The sequence below is a fragment of the Oncorhynchus mykiss genome, chromosome 12 (assembly GCF_013265735.2).
Source record: "Oncorhynchus mykiss isolate Arlee chromosome 12, USDA_OmykA_1.1, whole genome shotgun sequence".
In the NCBI taxonomy this organism is placed as follows: Eukaryota; Metazoa; Chordata; class Actinopteri; order Salmoniformes; family Salmonidae; genus Oncorhynchus; species Oncorhynchus mykiss.
In genome coordinates this window covers 70073895-70092339 of record NC_048576.1, presented here as the reverse complement: position 1 = coordinate 70092339, position 18445 = coordinate 70073895, and the positions used below count along the sequence as shown (strand labels likewise).

The following is an 18445-nucleotide window of genomic DNA, read 5'->3' as shown; positions in this document are numbered from 1 at the left end:
AGGAATGTTCTCCATATGGCCCACCAGAGTACCCACTCCTACCAGTGAGCCTGGTTTCTTTAAAGGACAAGAGGACACGAAATGACCAAGAGTCCTGCAATACAGACTCTTTGTGTCGATCCTGTATTGCCGTTCCGCTGGCGACAGCCCAGCTCTGCCTAGTGGCATAGGCTCAGGAAGTGGTGACTCGGTCATCTTCGACAGCCCTCGGGGCAGGTCGGGAAGCCTCAGGTTCTCTTGGCAACAAGACCGTCGGGAGCTTCCGGGATGACTCGGAGGCAAGGTGGGAACCCTGGGCGTGTGATCGAAATCCAAATTCCTCTCCCTCCTTTGTTCCCGTAATTGCCCATCGATACGGATGGTCAAAGCGATGAGGGAATCGAGCTCCGGAGGTAACTCCCTGGCTGCAAGCTCGTCCTTGACCTCCTCCGAGACGCTGTGCAGGAACATATCAAACAGTGCCTCTTGATTCCAAGCACTTACAGGAAATCCACCACATAATCAGCTACACTGAGGGAGTCCTGCCAAAGCTGGATTAGCTTTCGGGTGGCCTCTTACCCGGAGAACGGGGCATCAAAGACCTTCCTTACTTCTCCCACGAACCCCTCCAGATAGGGCATATGGCCGGCTGTTGTTCCCACACGGCAGTAGGCCAGGTGAGAGCCCTCCTGGACATCAGCGTGATGAGGCAGGCTATCTTAGAGCGATCCGAGTGGAAGGAGGAGGGTTGAAGCTCGACGACGAGGGCACACTGAGCTAGGAACGCCCGACAGCTGCTCGGCTCTCCATTGAAGCGTTCCCGGGGGGGGGGGGGGGGGGGGGGGGGTAAGTGGGGCTCTCGAGATGGTGGAGTGACCAATGCGACGGCGCTGCCAGCAGCTGAATTGCTGAGGAGCTGAGGAGCTGTGGGGTTACCACCATGGTAGCCGGCCTCCCAGATAACCCCTGGAATTGCTCCAGCAAACTGTCCAACGCCCGGTCATGGCGTTCAGCCAACGTTTGGACCCCCTCCATAAGGCCATGAAGCAATTCCTTGTGCCAACCGATGGAGGCTCCCTGGGAGAAGATGGTGTCGCGCAGCTGGCCCGGGTCTGCTGGGCCAGTCATGACCAGTTCCTACTATCAGGTGTCAAGGTAAGACCCAGATGCAGACACGTCGAATTGACAATGGTTTAATTTTCCAACAGGGGCAGGCAATAGACATGTCAAGGCAGGCAGCGGTCAGTAAACTAGAGGTGGGGCAACGGTGTATATGCATACATTGTTTCTATTAAAAACCGCAGTCTAAGGCCTCCCGTGTGGCGCAGTGGTCTAAGGCACTCTATCGCAGTGCTTGAGACGTCACTACAGAACCGGGTTCATTCCCAGGCTGTGTCACAACTGGTTGTGACTGGGAGTCACATAGGGCGGCGTACAATTGTCCCAGCGTCGTCTGGGTTAGGGGAGGGTTTGGCCGAGGGGGCTCATCGCACTCTAGCGACTCCTCGTGACGGGTCGGGCGCCTGCAGGCTGACTTGGGTTGTTAGTTGAACAGTGTTTCCTTCGACACATTGGTACAGCTGGAAGGGTGTTAAGGAGTGTGGTTTCGTGGGTCATGTTTCGGAGGACGCATGACTCGACCTTCGCCTCTCCCGAGCCTGTTGGTAAGTTGCAGCGACGAGACAAGATTGTAATTGGATATCATGAAATTGGGCGGGGTAACTTTTTTTTTTAAATAAAAAATAAACCACAGTCTCAATGTGGAAATAATGTTCTTAATGTAATCACATAATGTTTTTATGAACATCATGCTGTGCCTGATGATGGTAGATGTGTTGTGTAACTGAGCCATGTGTTAAGACGATATGTGTTGTTGTGATGGTCAGTGGAGGAAGAGGACTGTGGATTAAGTTCTAGAGACAGTCAGCACTGTAAGCAGAGTCCTCTTCCAGTCCTCTTCGGTTTTAACACAGAAGTCTTGTTGTCTGGACAGCCACTGATGCATAAACACATCAGAGCCTGCACACAGGCATGTCTTTGGACAGACAACAAACACACACACTCATTACACACCACATTAAATGAGAATGACGCAATGTGATAGAAGGAGGTTAGCTGTGGCTTCAGGGCCGAATCAGCCTACCCCTCCTCCCTAACACATGTCCACACACACATACACATGTCCACACACACACACACGCAAACAAACCCACACATATTTTATTTCCTCCTTCCCTTCTGTTGTCTGTATGATGTGTTTGTTTTTTGTGTACCTTTACACCTTAATATAGATTTCAGTGGCATACACCTAGTGCATTCCCATAGGCTTTGAGAATGTGTGTGTGTGCATGCATGCATGCATCCAGGTGTGTGTGTATGTTTATTCCCTCTGTGTGTCATTTGTTTCCTGGAGGTGCATGGGTGGAGGTATGTTAGTATGAGTTTTATGTGGTACTCACCTACCACATGTGTCTCCGGTACACGGAGAGCAACCACTCTGTTGTCTGTGGCTGGCTGTTGTAAATTCCTTGATTCCTATGCGTGTGCCTCAGCGCGGCGCTAGTCTTATCATCCAAACAGGCAAACAACCAGCCTCTGATTTAATACACTGTATTGGGAGCCACAGAGGGAGAAAGAGGAAGGGATGCACTATCAGCTGACAACTGTCCTCCAAGCTAGGCTAACCCTGCTCCCTCGCGCGCGCACGTGTGTGACATCTCGCAGTGGAAGGCAGGGGACCACATGACTGGAGTTGATGTTCGCCCTCCATGCTGTCTCTGTGGGCGGAAAACAGACAGCAGTGGGCCGTCCTCACCCAGCACCCAGCCGGGGGCAGACACAGCCAGGCCTCTACCCAGCACAGTGAACATATGCCTGGGGCTCCAGCGTTGCCCCTTTACTCCTCAGCTCCACCGACCAATTATAAAACTAGGGTGCATCTCAAATGGCACCCTTTCGCCTGTGGGCCCTGGTCAAAAGTAGTGCACTATGTAGGGAATAGGGTGCCATTTGGGACGCATCCACAACACTCGTCCTGGGGAGGGGCTGGTTGTCAATCTGATATCAAACCCTGAGGCAGACGGCTGTCAGGACTGCTGCCTTCCCCATTGTTATTCTGTCACATGCTTCATACATACATACATACATACATACTCACTTGTTGTGTTATATGGCTATATTATATTATAGGTCCTTGGCTTTGTGAGGATAGTGGTACTATGTATAAGGTCTCACCTCTTGATCTGCTGTTTGTTCAAATCAAAAACATTTGGTCACATGCAGATGTTAATGCGAGTGTAGCGAAATACTTGTGCTTCTAGTCCGACAGTGAGGTAATATCTAACAAGTAATCTAACAAATTCACAACGACTACCTTATATACACAATGTCTGGGGATGGAATAAGAATATGTACATATAAATATATGGATGTGCGACTGCCGTGTGGCACAGGCAAGATGCAATAGATTGTATAAAATACAGTATATACAAATGAGATGAGTAATGTAGGATATATAAACATTATTAAAGTGGCATTATTTAAAGTGACTAGTGATACCATTAATAAAAACATTTATTAAAGTGTCCAGTGATTTGAGTCTGTATGTTGGCAGCAGCCTCTCTATGTTAGTGATGGCTGTTTAACAATCTGATGGCCTTGAGATGGAAGCTGTTTTTCAGTCTCTCAGTCCCAGCTTTGATGCACTTGTACTGACCTCGCCTTCTGGATAATAGCGGGGTGAACAGGCAGTGGCTCGGGTGGTTGCTGTCCTTGATGATCTTTTTGGCTTTCCTGTGACATCGGGTGCAGTAAGTCTCCTGGAGTGCAGGTAGTTTGCCCACCGGTGATGCGTTGTGCAGACCACACTCCCCTCTGGGGAGCCTTGTGGTTGAGGGCGGTGCAGTTACCGTACTAGGTGGTGACACAGCCCGACAGGATGCTCTCGATTGTACATCTGTAGAAGTTTGTGAGGGTTTTAGGTGACAACCCAAATTTCTTCAGCCTCCTGAGGTTGAAGAGGCGCTGTTGCACCTTCTTCACCACGTTGTCTGTGTGGGTGGACCATTTCAGTTTGTCTGTGATGTGTAGGCCGAGGAACTTAAAACTTTACACCTTTTCCACTACTGTCCTGTCAATGTGGATAGGGGGGGTGCTCCCTCTGCTGTTTCCTGAAGTCCACGATCATCTCCATTTGTTTTGTTGACATTTAGTGAGGGGTTATTTTCCTGACACCACACTCCGAGGGCCTTCACCTCCTCCCTGTAGGCTGTGTTGTCATTGTTGGTAATCAAGCCTACCACTGTAGTGTCGTCTGCAAACGTGATGATTGAGTTGGAGGTGTGCCTGACCACACAGTCATGGGTGAACAGGGAAAACAGAAGAGGGCTGAGAACACACCCTTGTGGGGCCCCAGTGTTGAGGATCAGCTGAGTGGAGATGATGTTTCCTACCTTCACCAACTGTGGGCGACCCGTCAGAAAGTCCAGGACCCAGTTGCACAGGGCGGGGTCGAGACCCAGGGTCTCAAGCTTAACCTTTCCCCTCGCAACATTCCGCTGAAAAGGCAGCGCACGAAATTCAAAAATATATTTTTGAAATATGTAACTTTCACACATTAACAAGTCCAATACAGCAAATGAAAGATAAACATCTTTCAAGGTCAATCTCTTCTGTTTCTAAAGGTGTGTGTTATTACGAGGTCAATCGCTTCTGTTTCTAAAGGTGTGTGTTATTACGAGGTCAATCTCTTCTGTTTCTAAGGTGTGTGTTATTGTGTCCTGATATTTCCTCATCCTCCTATCATATCCATGGTGTGTGTTGTAATGGGGAATTGCATTGCGCATGCTCAGGGCAGGTCTGGTGACCCAGAGATGATACTGATGATTGATCCTGGCGATGGGATAAGTACCCAGCACAGCACCGACCCACTGAAACGCAGCCAGCTGGAAAATTAGAAATCTCTTCATCCCTGGTCCATTTGATATCCGGTATCATCTTCCCAGGTCATACGGTGCAGGCCAGGCACTCCCCTCTCACAGCCAATGAATCTGTAATTAAATGATATGTGCGTGTGTATACGTGAGCACCCGGTGCATGTCCTTGAAGGATTAGCTCTGGCAGTGGGGTGATAGGATGTAGGGGGGTCGTGAAGGTGTGACTGATGGGGGTCTGGTGAAGGTGTGTGTTTTGCTGCTTCATTTGTAAAACAAAACAAGCCAGTCAGTCTTACACCTTACCTCCCACCTTACTTCCCACCTTACGTCATACCTTACCTCCCACTTTACCTCATACCTTACCTCATACCTTACCTCATACCTTACCTCCCACCTTACCTCATACCTTACCTCCCACCTTACCTCCTACCTTACCTCATACCTTACCTCACACCTTTCTTCTACTTTATCCCCCACCTTACCTCACACCTTACCTCACACCTTACCTCATACCTTACCTCCCACCTTACCTCATAACTTACCTCACAACTTTTCTCCCCTCCCCTCCCCTTTCTTACCTCCCACCTTACCTCCCACCTTACCTCACACCTTACCTCCCACCTTACCTCACACCTTACCTCACACCTTACCTTACACCTTACCTCCCACCTTACCTCATACCTTACCTCACACCTTTTCTCTTACTTTACCTCCCACCTTACCCTCCCACCTTACCTCACACATTAACTCATACCTTACCTCCCACCTTACCTCATACCTTACCTCATACCTTCTCATACCTTACCTCATACCTTACCTCACACATTTTCTCCTACTTTACCTCCCACCTTACCCTCCCACCTTACCTCACACATTAACTCCTACTTTACGTCCCACCTTACCTCATACCTTACCTCCCACCTTACCTCCCACCTCATACCTTACCTCACACCTTACCTCACACATTTCTCCTACTTTACCACCCACCTTACCTCACTCTTTACCTCACACCTTATCTCACTCTTTACCTCACTCTTTACCTCACACCTTACCTCACTCCTTACCTACCAAACACACTGGTAGTGAGAAGAGACAGAAAAAGAGACATCAAAGCGTCTCTCATGATTGTTCTGGGTGTTTGTCTAACCCTGTTGTGTTGTTGTTCCGTCCAGGCACCTCTGCCCAGGGCAACCCCCTCCTGGCCTCCCTGCCTGTTCCGGGACGGCCCCTGCAGCCCCACCTCGACCTCAAGCACTTCCTGCCCTTCAGGCTCAATGGATCGTCCCCCCTCAGCCTCTTCCCTAACTTCAGCACGGTGAGTCACACAGCACGGCATGGCACATCAACATCACCAAGTCATATCTACGTAACTACCACACTGCTAGTGTGAACTCAAAATACATTTTTGTTTGTCAAATATTCTGTTATTTTCATGAGCTTAAGATGTCTGAAAACATGCCATTACCTTAAATTCCAATATATCTGTTGGTATTATAGAGCCACGCCCACATACACTACCGTTCAAAAGTTTGGGCTCACTTAGAAATGTCCTTGTTTTTGAAAGAATTTTTTTTGTCCATTAACATAACATCAAATTGTTCAGAAATGCAGTGTAGACATTGTTAATGTTGTAAATGACTATTGTAGCTGGAAACAGCAGATTTTTTATGGAATATCTACATAGGTGTAAAGAGGCCCATTATCAGCGACCATCATTCCTGTGTTCCAATGCCACTTTGTGTTAGCTAATACAAGTTTATCATTTTAAAAGGCAAATTGATCATTAGAAAGAGAGAGAGTGTGTGAGAGAGTGTGGACATCTGCTTGTCATACATCTCATTCCAAAGTCATGGGCATTAATGTGGAGTTGCTTCCCCCTTTGCTGCTATAACAGCCTCCACTCTTCTGGGAAGGCTTTCCACTAGATGTTGGAACATTGTTGTGGGGACTTGCTTCCATTCAGCCACAAGAGCAAAAGTGAGGTTGGGCACTGATGTTGGGCGATTAGACTTGGCTCGCAGTCAGCGTTCCAATCCATCTCAAAGGTGTTTGATGGGGTTGAGGTCAGGGCTCTGTGCAGGCTAGTCAAGTTCTTCCACACCGATCTCTACAAACAAATTACTGTATGGACCTCGCTAAGTGACCCCAAACTTTTGAACGGTAGTGCATATAAATATAGGACAAAACACACAACACTACATAAAGAGAGACCTAAAAACAACAACATAACAAGGCAGCAACACATGACAACACAGCATGGTAGCAACAACATGACAACAACATGGTAGCAGCACAAAACATGGTACAAACATTATTGGGCTCAGACAACAGCACAAAGGGCAAGAAGGTAGAGCCAATAATACATCACTCATAGCAGCCACATCTGTCAGTAAGAGTGTCCATGATTGAGTCTTTGAATGAAGAGATTGAGATAAAACTGTCCAGTTTGAGTGTTTGTTGCAGGTCGTTCCATTCGCTGGCTGCAGCGAACTGAAAAGACGAGCGACACAGGGATGTGTGTGCTTTGGGGACCTTTAACAGAATGTGACTGGATGAGGGCTGCAGTAGATATCTCAGATAGGGGGAAGTGAGGCCTAAGAGGGTTTTATAAATAAGCATCAACCAGGGGGTCTTGCGACGGGTATACAGAGATGACCGGTTTACAGAGGAGTATAGAGTGCAGTGATGTGTCCTATAAGGAGCATTGGTGGCTAATCTGATGGCCGAATGGTAAAGAAAGGGTGACAGTGACACATTGTAGGTCACTGAGCTCTTCAGTACAGGCCATTCTACTGCCAATGTTTGTCTATGTAGATTGTATGACGGTGTGCTCGATTTTATACCCCTGTCAGTAACAGGTGTGGCTGAAATAGCTAAATCCACTCATTTGAAGGGGTGCCCACATACTTTTGACCATGTAGTGTATCTGAATGGCCATTCATAATGACAGCTTACTGTCTACATCCATTCCCAATTTGCCTGTATAGTTGAAGTCAGAAGTTTACATACACCTTAGCCAAATACATTTAAACTCAGTTTTTCACAATTCCTGACATTTAATCCTTGCAAAAATTCGCTGTCTTAGGTCAGTTAGGATCACCACTTTATTTTAAGAATGTGAAATGTCAGAATAATAGTAGAGAGACTGATTTATTTCACACTCCCTGTGGGTCAGAAGTTTACATACACTCAAATAGTATTTGGTAACATTGCCTTTAAATTGTTTAACTTGGGTCAAACGTTTCGGGTAGCCTTCCACAAGCTTCCCACAATAAGTTGGGTGAATTTTGGCCCATTCCTCCTGACAGAGCAGAGGTTTGTAGGCCTCCTTGCTTGCACACGCTTTTTCAGTTCTGCCCACAAATGTTCTATAGGATTGAGGTCAGGGCTTTGTGATGGCCACTCTAATACCTTGACTTTGTTGTCCTTAAGCCATTTTGCCACAACTTTGGCAGTATGCTTGGGGTCATTGTCCATTTGGAAAAACCATTTGCGACCAAGCTTTAACTGATGTCTTGAGATGTTTATTCAATATATCCACATAATATTCCTCCTCATGATGCCATCTATTTTGTGAAGTGCACCAGTCCCTGCTGCAGCAAAGCACCCCCACAACATGGTGCTGCCACCCTCGTGTTTCATGGTTGGGATGGTGTTCTTCGGCTTGCAAGCCTCCCCATTTTCCCTCTAAACATAACAATGGTCATTATGGCCAAACAGTTCTATTTTTGTTTCATCAGACCAGAGGACATTTCTCCAAAAAGTACGATCTTTGTCCCCATGTGCAGTTGCAAACCGTAGTCTGGCTTTTTTATAGTGGTTTTGGAGCACTGGCTTCTTCCTTGCTGAGCGGCCTTTCAGGTAATGTCGACATAGGACTTGTTTTACTGTGGATATAGATACTTTTGTACCTGTTTCCTCCAGCATCTTCACAAGGTCCTTTGCTGTTGTTCTGGGATTGATTTGCACTTTTTGCACCAAAGTACGTTCATCTCTAGGAGACAGAATGCATCTCCTTCCTGAGCGGTATGATGGCTGTGTGGTCCCATGGTGTTTATACTTGCGTACTCTTATTTGTACAGATGATTGTGGCATTTGGAAATTGCTCCCAAGGATGAACCAGACTTGTGGAGGTCTACAATTATTTTTCTGAGGTCTTGGCTGATTTATTTTGATTTTCCCATGATGTCAAGCAAAGAGGCACTGAGTTTCAAGGTAGGCCTTGAAATACATCCACAGGTACACCTCCAATTGACTCAAATGATGTCAATTAGCCGATCAGAAGCTTCTAAAGCCATGACATAATTTTCTGGAATTGTCCAAGCTGTTTAAAGGCACAGTCAACTTAGTGTATGTAAACTTCTGACCCACTTGAATTGTGATACAGTGAATTATAAGTGAAATTATCTGTCTGTAACCATTTGTTGGGAAAATGACTTGTGTCATGCACAAGTAGATGCCCTTACCGACTTGCCAAAACTATAGTTTGTTAACAAGAAATTTGTAGAGTGGTTGGAAAATTTGTTTTAATGATTCCAACCTAAGTGTGTGTAAACTTCCGACTTCAAGTGTATGTGTTTCAATTTCTTTGGTCCTTTGTTTACAGTGTGTGGACAGTGTGTATGTTCACCCCCCTTTCCCATCTGTGTGAAGCCCTCTCAAGTTCCACCAACTCTAAATGAAACATATGCCTTTTCAGTCTTCTCCAGCCTACTCTTTACACTCTTTCAAAAGGACTGAGAAAAGAAGGATGAGCGGGAGAGGTGAGACACAGATATCTGTGGTGGTGCTGATTCACACAGTGGAGGGATGGATGGGTACATGTCCTGTATCGGATGGTGGTCTGGGAGCGTGCGCGTGTCTTGTATCAGATGGTGGTCTGGGGGCGTGCACGTGTCTTGTATCGGATGTTCATCTGGGAGCGTGCACGTGTCCTGTATCAGATGGTGGTCTGGGAGCGTGCATGTGTCCTGTATCAGATGGTGGTCTGGGAGCGTGCACGTATCCTGTATCGGATAGTGGTCTGGGAGTGTGCACGTGTCTTGTATCGGAGGGTGGTCTGGGAGCATGCACGTGTCTAACCCTGCCTAGCCAATCACAAAGCCAGGGAGTAAACTAGCCAACCAGTCAGAGCAGTAGTATTAGTAGTAGTAACAGCTGCATTATTCATACAACCTGCCTTCCAGCACAGAGAAAAACACACCACAAGAAAACGACAGTATCACCACACTATGAAGTCATCTATGAACCACTACTTCTCTAGCATACAGCTAGCAGATGTGCTACATAGCCTTTCGCTTGCCACCAACTCCCTAGAATTCAACCAGCCGTCAAGAGTTAATAACAGCAAATAACACCCACCTCAGACTTCTGGCAAAGAATAATTAGCCTTTAGCGGCTATGTTACCTAGCTAATATAACACACAGCAGACCAATACAGCTATGGCATTAATCACTAGGACCCTTCGCCCTCTTCCAGTCTCACCTTTCCTCTTTCCTAGGCTGTGTCCTAAATGGTACCCTATTCCCAGTTTAGTGCACTACCTGCCCTGGCCAAAAGTAGTGCACTACATAGGGAATAGGGTGGCATTTGGGACTTAGCCCAAGACATTCATGTTCTCTGGGGCCCGTTGAGGCGTGTGCAGGGGGAAGATGAATGCACCTGTCTCACAAGCTAAATAGACCTCAGTCTCCCCCTGCACCTCCTCTGCACTTCAATCATCGTTTCAGCTGCGGCCCGCTGTGAGCTCCTTTCTGCAGAGGGGGAGGGGGAGAGAGGAAGTGGGCCGGACAATAGGTGCATTTATACCGGCCCGTTCAGGATGGCTGCAGGCGAACAATGGCCACATTCTCTCAGCTCCCTAAAACAAATAGTTGTGTGCGGCGTACCCTGTGAAGGTGGCCAGAGGGCACAGTGTAGAGGAGCTCTGATTCCATAACACAGTTTTGGCTTCGGAAGGGAAAGGTTAGTTACTCCCCGAGGTAGCAGCACTGCACCGCGTTGTTTAAGGAGCCAGAATAGAGGGGTGTAGGGTTACCCTTGAGGGCAGTGTTGCACAGGGTGGAGGTTGTAAGACAGGTGTGTTTAAGGTTGTTTCTATTCCACACCCCACCACACCTGGCCTTTGAAAACAGATTTTTTAGAGTCAACACAGAAACAGAGCTGTTTTCTTTGAGTGCTTGTGAGTGTGTGTGTGTGTGTGTGTGTTCATGCCTGTGTGTATATTGAGGGGCAGCCATTGTTTAGTGTTGTGTATCAGACAATAGCCAGTGCCATCCACACACTCAGTGATGCCATGGAAGACATATGTCTGGTTACACTGAGTGTAACATGACTTGCCCAGCACATTGTTCCAACCCAGCCCTTCACAGCCACCCCCCACCTCCCTCTCTGTCTCTGAGGAGAGGACAGCGCGGGGCGAGCCAGACGCCAGGCTGGGGAAGGTCCAGGGTGATTGTTATATTTGATACCGTGCTGAATGAGGGCTACACTGAAATCAGCTGTCATCATGCAATCCAGCCACTCTAATCAAGCCCAGAGCTGTCACCCTGGCTCTGGCCTCACACCCCCTATCAGCTGTGATGGGGAGAGAATATCTTCCCTCCCTCAGGAGTCTGACGGCTTTAGGCACGTAGACAGTAAAACTCATGTGACATATCGTATACATTGTCTGCCCAAAGTCCCTTTCTCTAACTACTTCCCACTATACTGCCCTGGATCAGAGCTCACATGTCATTGTACCTCAGGCTGATTTTAGTTGTATCTCCAATTCTCCATGCAGTTTTGTTGTGGTCAAACCTAGTGGATTTATAGGGGTATCAGGGGTCAGAGGTCACGGATGGACTGATAGATTTAGACCCTGGTCTCCTGTCTGTCCTGCAGATGGACCCGGTGCAGAAGGCGGTGATCAACCACACGTTTGGCGTCCCTCAGCCACTCAAGAAGAAACAGATCATCTCCTGTAACATCTGTCACCTGCGCTTCAACTCCCCGGTAAGAGAGTGCTGTGTGTGTGTGTGTGTGTGTGTGTGTGTGTGTGTGTGTGTGTGCATGAGAGGGAGAGAGAGAAAGGAGAGAGAGCGAGTAAGGGAGAAGGAAAGTGAGTTGCAGACTTTAGTTGGTAGATTTGACAGTTAGATTAAATACAGATTTATTTGTTCCTTCCTTCTATCTTCTTTAATGTTTAAGGAAATAAAGCCGTTCCAAATTACCTGAGCTCTTATCATCCTGACTGACTCACAGCAGCTTACGTATCTGTGGCGGCTGATAGGGAGTCCAGTCGGGCTCTCAGCGTGCATGCGTGTGTATGTGTGTGTGTATCCACGCGCTCGTGAGTGTGTGCATGTCTGTTCCTCTGTGTGAAATGTTCTTATTATTAAATCGTTAGGTATTAATTTGCTTTTCTGTATTTCTGGATATCTGAAGTGTGTGTGTGTGTGTGTCTGTTTGTGTCTGTGTCTGTGTGTACGTACTGCGGTAGGTTGTTTTGGTGCGAGGGATTAGACAGCAGGGAAAGCTTCCATTTATCAGCAAAGAGCAGACACAATCACGAGCCCAGGCAGGAGCCCACATTCTCAACTCCTCTTTTGATTTCTCCCATTCCTGCCACCTCAAACACACACACACACACACACACACACACACAATCACATAAACAAACAACCAATCAAATTGAATGTCTTAAACATACAAACACCTAAGAGTTGGGCAAAGGCTGATTTAAAATACAATTTTAAAAAACCTCTCTTTCTCCCTGTCCCTCTCTCTCCCACATACACACAGAGGAACACACAAATAGTGTTTCACACACATCCTCTTGAGACTTGATCTTCAAAGAGGAGAAGAGACACAGAAGAGGGTGAGCTGGGGCTGAGGGGGAAAGGAAAGCAGAGCAGGCACTGGCAGGTGTTCTCTCCAGGCTTCACACGGTAGAGCAAATCCCATTCCCATCCTCCCTCCACACAGCGCCAGCTACAGTTGGAGAGAGGTGTCAGGTCTGGGGGTTTGAGGGGGGATGAGAAGGCAGGGGGACACTGAGCTTTAACTTCTTATGGCTGCAATCCCGTTAACGGGATCATTTTCATCAACAACCGCTGAATTGCATAGCGTCACATCCAAATAATATTACTAAAAATATTTATATTCATGAAATCACAAGTGCAATATAGCAAAACACAGCTTAGCCTTTTGTTAATCTACCTGTCGTGTCCGATTTTGAAAATATGCTTTACAGCGAAAGCAATCCAAGCATTTGTGTAAGTTTATCGATCGCTCGACAAAACATTATGAACACCTAGCATCAAAGTAGCTTGGTCACGAAATCAGAAAAGCAATCAAATTAATCGTTTACCTTTGATCTTCAGATGTTTTCACTCACGAGACTCCCAGTTACACAATAAATGTTCCTTTTGTTCCATAAAGATTATTTTTATATCCAAAATATCTCCGTTTGTTTGGTCAGTTATGTTCAGAAATCCACAGGAAAGAGCGGTCACCTGTTGACACCTTGAGGAAGCGATAGGAAAAGGAATCTGGTTGATATCCCTTTAAATGGAGCAAAAGCAGGCTATGGAACATGGAGTTTTAAAAATAGAAGCCACTTCCTGGTTTGATTTTCCTCGGGGTTTCGCCTGCAATATCAGTTCTGTTATACTCACTGACAATATTTTGACAGTTTTGGAAACTTTAGAGTGTTTTCTATCCAATACTAATAATAATATGCGTATATTAGCAAATGAGACTGAGGAGCTGTCCATTTACTCTGGGTACCTTTTCATCCAAGCTACTCAATACTGCCCCTGCAGCCATAATTAAACAGCCTATTAACCTCTAATGACTCCCCATCCCGCATGAGGGAGCGTAATCATCGCCTGACACTAATTAGCATAACGCAACGGACATAAATATTCCTAGAAAATATTCCTATTCATGAAAATCACAAATGAAATATATTGAGACACAGCTTAGCCTTTTGTTAATCACCCTGTCATCTCAGATTTTCAAAATATGCTTTACAGCCAAACCTAGACAAGCATTTGTGTAAGTTTATCGATAGCCTATCATAGCATTTTGTCCAGCTAGCAGCAGGTAACTTGGTCACGGAAATCAGAAAAGCAATCAAATGAAATCGTTTACCTTTGATGAGCTTCGGATGTTTTCACTCACGAGACTCCCAGTTAGATAGCAAATGTTCCTTTTTTCCAAAAATATTATTTTTGTAGGCGAAATAGCTCCGTTTGTTCTTCACGTTTGGCTGAGAAATCGCCCGGAAATTGCAGTCACGAAAACGGCGGAAAATATTCAAAATTAGCTCCATAATATCGACAGAAACATGGCAAACGTTGTTTATAATCAATCCTCAAGGTGTTTTTCAAATATCTATTTGATAATATATCCATCGGGACAATTCATTTTTCAGTAGGACCGATTGGAGTAATGGCTAACTCTGTATTTAACGCGAGAATCTCTCTGGGAGCATCAGGTGACCACTTGCGCAATGTAGCCGCTTACGGGTATTCTTCAACATAAATGCGTAAAACTACTTCACAATGCTGTAGACACCTTTGGGAATACGGAGAAAGAGTTAACTGGTTGATAGCCCATTCACTGCTCAATAGGGACGCATTGGAGCGCAGCGCTTTCAAAACATGAGGCACTTCTAGATTGGATTTTTCTCAGGCTTCGCCTGCAACATCAGTTTTGTTATACTCAAAGACAATACAGTTTTGGAAACTTTAGAGTGTTTTCTATCCTAATCTGTCAATTATATGCATATTCTAGCATCTTGTCCTGACAAAATATCCCGTTTACTACGGGAACTTTTTTTCCTCCAAAAATGAAAATACTGCCCCCTAGTCACAACAGAAGGAAGGAGGAAAACTTCCTCAGTCAAACTGTAAATAAACTTCAAATGGAAAATGAGGAGATGTCTATATAAGTATTTATTTACAGTATATTGTATACTATTTATTGTTAGATATTGTTTATTAGCTCTACGCTCTGTCATGTTTATTTGAAATATAAAGAATATTTGTTAACGTACATTCGATGTTGCACTTGGAATAGTCAGACAGAGGCCTTATTTACAGAACGTGTAATGATAAGAATTTATTCAACTTCTTTAGCGCTTTTCATTGCAGAAAGAGTCTCAAAGCCTGCATTCATGTCTGGTAGTGTGACGTGACAGTCAGTGCCTTTTAAAATGCTAAGTGCTCATGCTAATGTTCATTTCACACTCCCTGTGTCTCCTTGTCTCTCCGTGTGTCGCATACTGTATGGCTCGGAGTTGGACTGGAGAGCGGAGAACGTACAGGGGCTGAAAGAGAGCAGAGCTGATTTGTCACAGCACAATAATCTCATAAGCATTTTCACGGCCGATCAGTCAGACGACATGGTGAAATATTATAGTCCAAGTAGTGTTTATAGAAGTGTTGATGGCTGCTGGTGGTTTATTTATAGCCAGAGCTCCCGACACAGAACAGTAGGTACATCATTTGTTTTGTTAATACTGTACACAGTGGACATATTCAACTGCATATAGCCAAACACCATGGTTCTGATGGATCTGAGCTGCCTTGGTTTTTACTTTTACCCACATTGCTTTATTGTCGTGTGTGTGTGTGTGTGTGTGTGTGTGCGTGTGTGCGTGTGTGCATGTGTGCGTGCGTGCCGCGCGCGTGTGTGTCGCGTGTGTGCGTGTGTGTCGCGTGTGTGCAGTACCATGGCTATTAAGGTTATTATGGAAGCTGAGGCAGTTGAGAGAAGATACAAAACCAAGAGAAGCATCAGTGTGTTGTATTCATTCTAATGAGAAGGTCTCATTGTGTGAAAGAAGCTTAATTGAACAGGGTGAGTCACTTCCACGCTTCTCTCTATCACTTAGGATTCCTTCATTGGCTTGCCCATCAAAGTAGAACCCACTCTTTCTCTTCTTTCTAATTTCTTCCCCACAATTCATTTCAGGTCTATTTGCGGCTTGGATTATTGTCTGACTTATTTGCATTTATATGGCGAGATAGGAAATTCTTCGAATTCTAAAGAGGAGCTGGATAGAGAGACAGCTGTGAGGTCATAATTATGAGGTCATGACAGAGCAGAACACACAGACAGCCAGAGTGAGGAATGCATTTACTTGATTAATTCTGAGCTAACTATTTGTCTTGCTGTTTATGCAGTAGCCTTGATATTTCACAGTCACCATGGTTTCAGCCAATCAGCACCCAGGATCGAAAAGATTTTCAGTTTTTTTTGGTTTGGTGCAATTTTCACAATCATGTGGTACAATTTTCACAAGTATATGGTTAATTTTCATAACTCTTAGATCAAAGCTCAAAACAGATCGTCAAAAAGGCAGTTGTTTCAAACTCTAAACACATTTTCAACTGACTAAGAACAACACACCAATTCATACAGTCCCTTTGTCACCAATCTTAATCAGTGTTTAATCTAGAAATACATGTTTCAAATTTCAATACATCTATGTATAAAGTCATTTCACAATGCCAAGCTCACATTACTTTTGATATGATTCTCTTCTTTTGTAAAAATATATTTGACTATTACTTCATCCGATTGGTTAACCTATAGATTTGACATGTGTACTGGTTTTTCTGCTACAGATTTAGAAAACGATCAATAAAATGTGTGTCTGTAAAGTAGAAACATAAAAGATATGATATAAACTCGAATGTACTGCTTTGATGACTATGACGATTTCACTTCACAGTAAGTTGGGGAAAAAAAATCTGATCCAGTATTGACAAGATCAAGAGAAATACGGTTTGTAACGAATCAAATCAAAGTGTATTGGTCGCACATATAAGTACGCATATAAGTACACATACAAGTACACATATACGCAGATGGTACAGCAGGTACAGTGAAATGCTTGTGTTTCTAGCTCCTGCAGGGCAGGAATACATTTATCAATACAATACCAATACGTAAATCACCCTGAATGTCCAAAACAAGAAAGAAATGCATCCCCAGAATGAAGTTGTTCGGGTCTTTTTGACACTGGCTGACACAGTTCTGTAATACCTTAATATATGCCATTTATCCAAAGTGACAAAAGCCCACACATTATGTGCCCACACATTCCCCAGTGGGAATCGAACCCACAACTCTGGTATTGCTAGTGCCACGCGCTTATGAACTGAGCCATGTCCAGGACCACTACAATACATGTGTAAAATACAATACTGTAAAGTACAATACACGATTACAATACAGGTGGAAGATGTACGGTTGCTATATCCCCATAAACGTACCACCCTCCTTCCGGGCATCGGCGCGGCATGAAATAACATCAACCCAGTCCTATGTCAGGCTTGGATTCACCATACCGAAAGGTTTTTCCCCAAGTGCATGAATAATAAGGATATTTACTGCGATTTCGATGACAACCTATGGCCAAATGCTCAAGACAGGCGTGATGCAAACTAGTACCTGTTAAACATGATGTTTATGTCATTTATTTAATTTGTTACATTGTGAAAGATGTCTTTAATGATCACACCGTTGATCACACATGGGATATAAATTATGGAAATTTGATGTTCAGTCACTTTTAATGGGTAGTACAAGTGTATTGCCTAATGTGAAAACAGTGTAATGTACTGTAATTTACAGTACTGTAGCATCTACATTCAAATAGCAATTTTGAAACGTTTTATCTTACATTTTTGCTATTGCTAAGTGGTTGTTAAAATAACTACATTGAGAAGATATCATTATGTTGTGTTTTGGTGATTAAACTAATGTACTCATTATATTTCACAGTAAACGTGTGTGTTGTATCAATGGTTGTGTGGCGAAAGACGTCTGCAAACCAAATGAATGCACAATGAAAGATTTTGAATGTTAGACTGGCTGTGTTAGAAGTGTTACCAGTTGGGAGTTTTGTACTAAGAGTTTTGACAATTCATCACAAACTTGAGAAAATTGTACCAAACTGTATTCTTACAGTAATGAACATTAGTCTAGATGAAAGCTTGAATTGCTGACACCACTCCACCCAGAACTAATGCAGTTTGTCAAAACAAACATAATTTGATTTATGGTTGTAATGGGTCCTGTGTGTAGCAAGTCAGGCGCAGGACAGCAGATATGAGTAATCAACGTACTTTTATTCAAAATGTCAAACATACAAAGTAACAAATACACGCACACCATGACAGACCGAAAATCCAATAAACAATCACACACAAAAAAACATGGGGGAACAGAGGGTTCAATAATGAAACAGTAATTTGGGGATTGAAATCAGGTGTGTAAAACAAAGACAAAACAAATGGAAAATGAAAAGTGGATCGTTGGTGGCTAGAAGGCCGGTGACGTCGACCACCGCCCAAACAATGAGAGGGACCGACTTCGGCGGAAGTCGTGAAAATGCTGTGGTTCTGTTTGAGAGAGAGAGAGTCTGTCTGTGGGGGGTATGTATGTGTTTGTGGGGGTATGTAAATGCCTTGTTAATAATGAAACAATAATTTATCCTTCTTTGTAGTCATCCATCACTCCAACGAGGGTGAGG

At 44.7% G+C, this 18445-nt stretch overlaps 1 protein-coding gene across 3 annotated transcripts in view; it reads left to right on the top strand.

Moving 5' to 3' along the window:
- The window catches only part of znf385c (zinc finger protein 385C), a 203632-nt gene that overhangs the window by 167517 nt on the left and 17670 nt on the right, over positions 1–18445 (top strand). For 2 of the 3 annotated variants that reach the window (XM_036938244.1, XM_036938247.1), the window contains 2 exons: positions 6086–6228; positions 11797–11907. In XM_036938244.1, the coding sequence (XP_036794139.1) occupies positions 6086–6228; positions 11797–11907 (254 nt within the window). The remainder of the gene's footprint in view (positions 1–6085; positions 6229–11796; positions 11908–18445) is intronic. The other variant, XM_036938246.1, reaches the window with a different exon arrangement.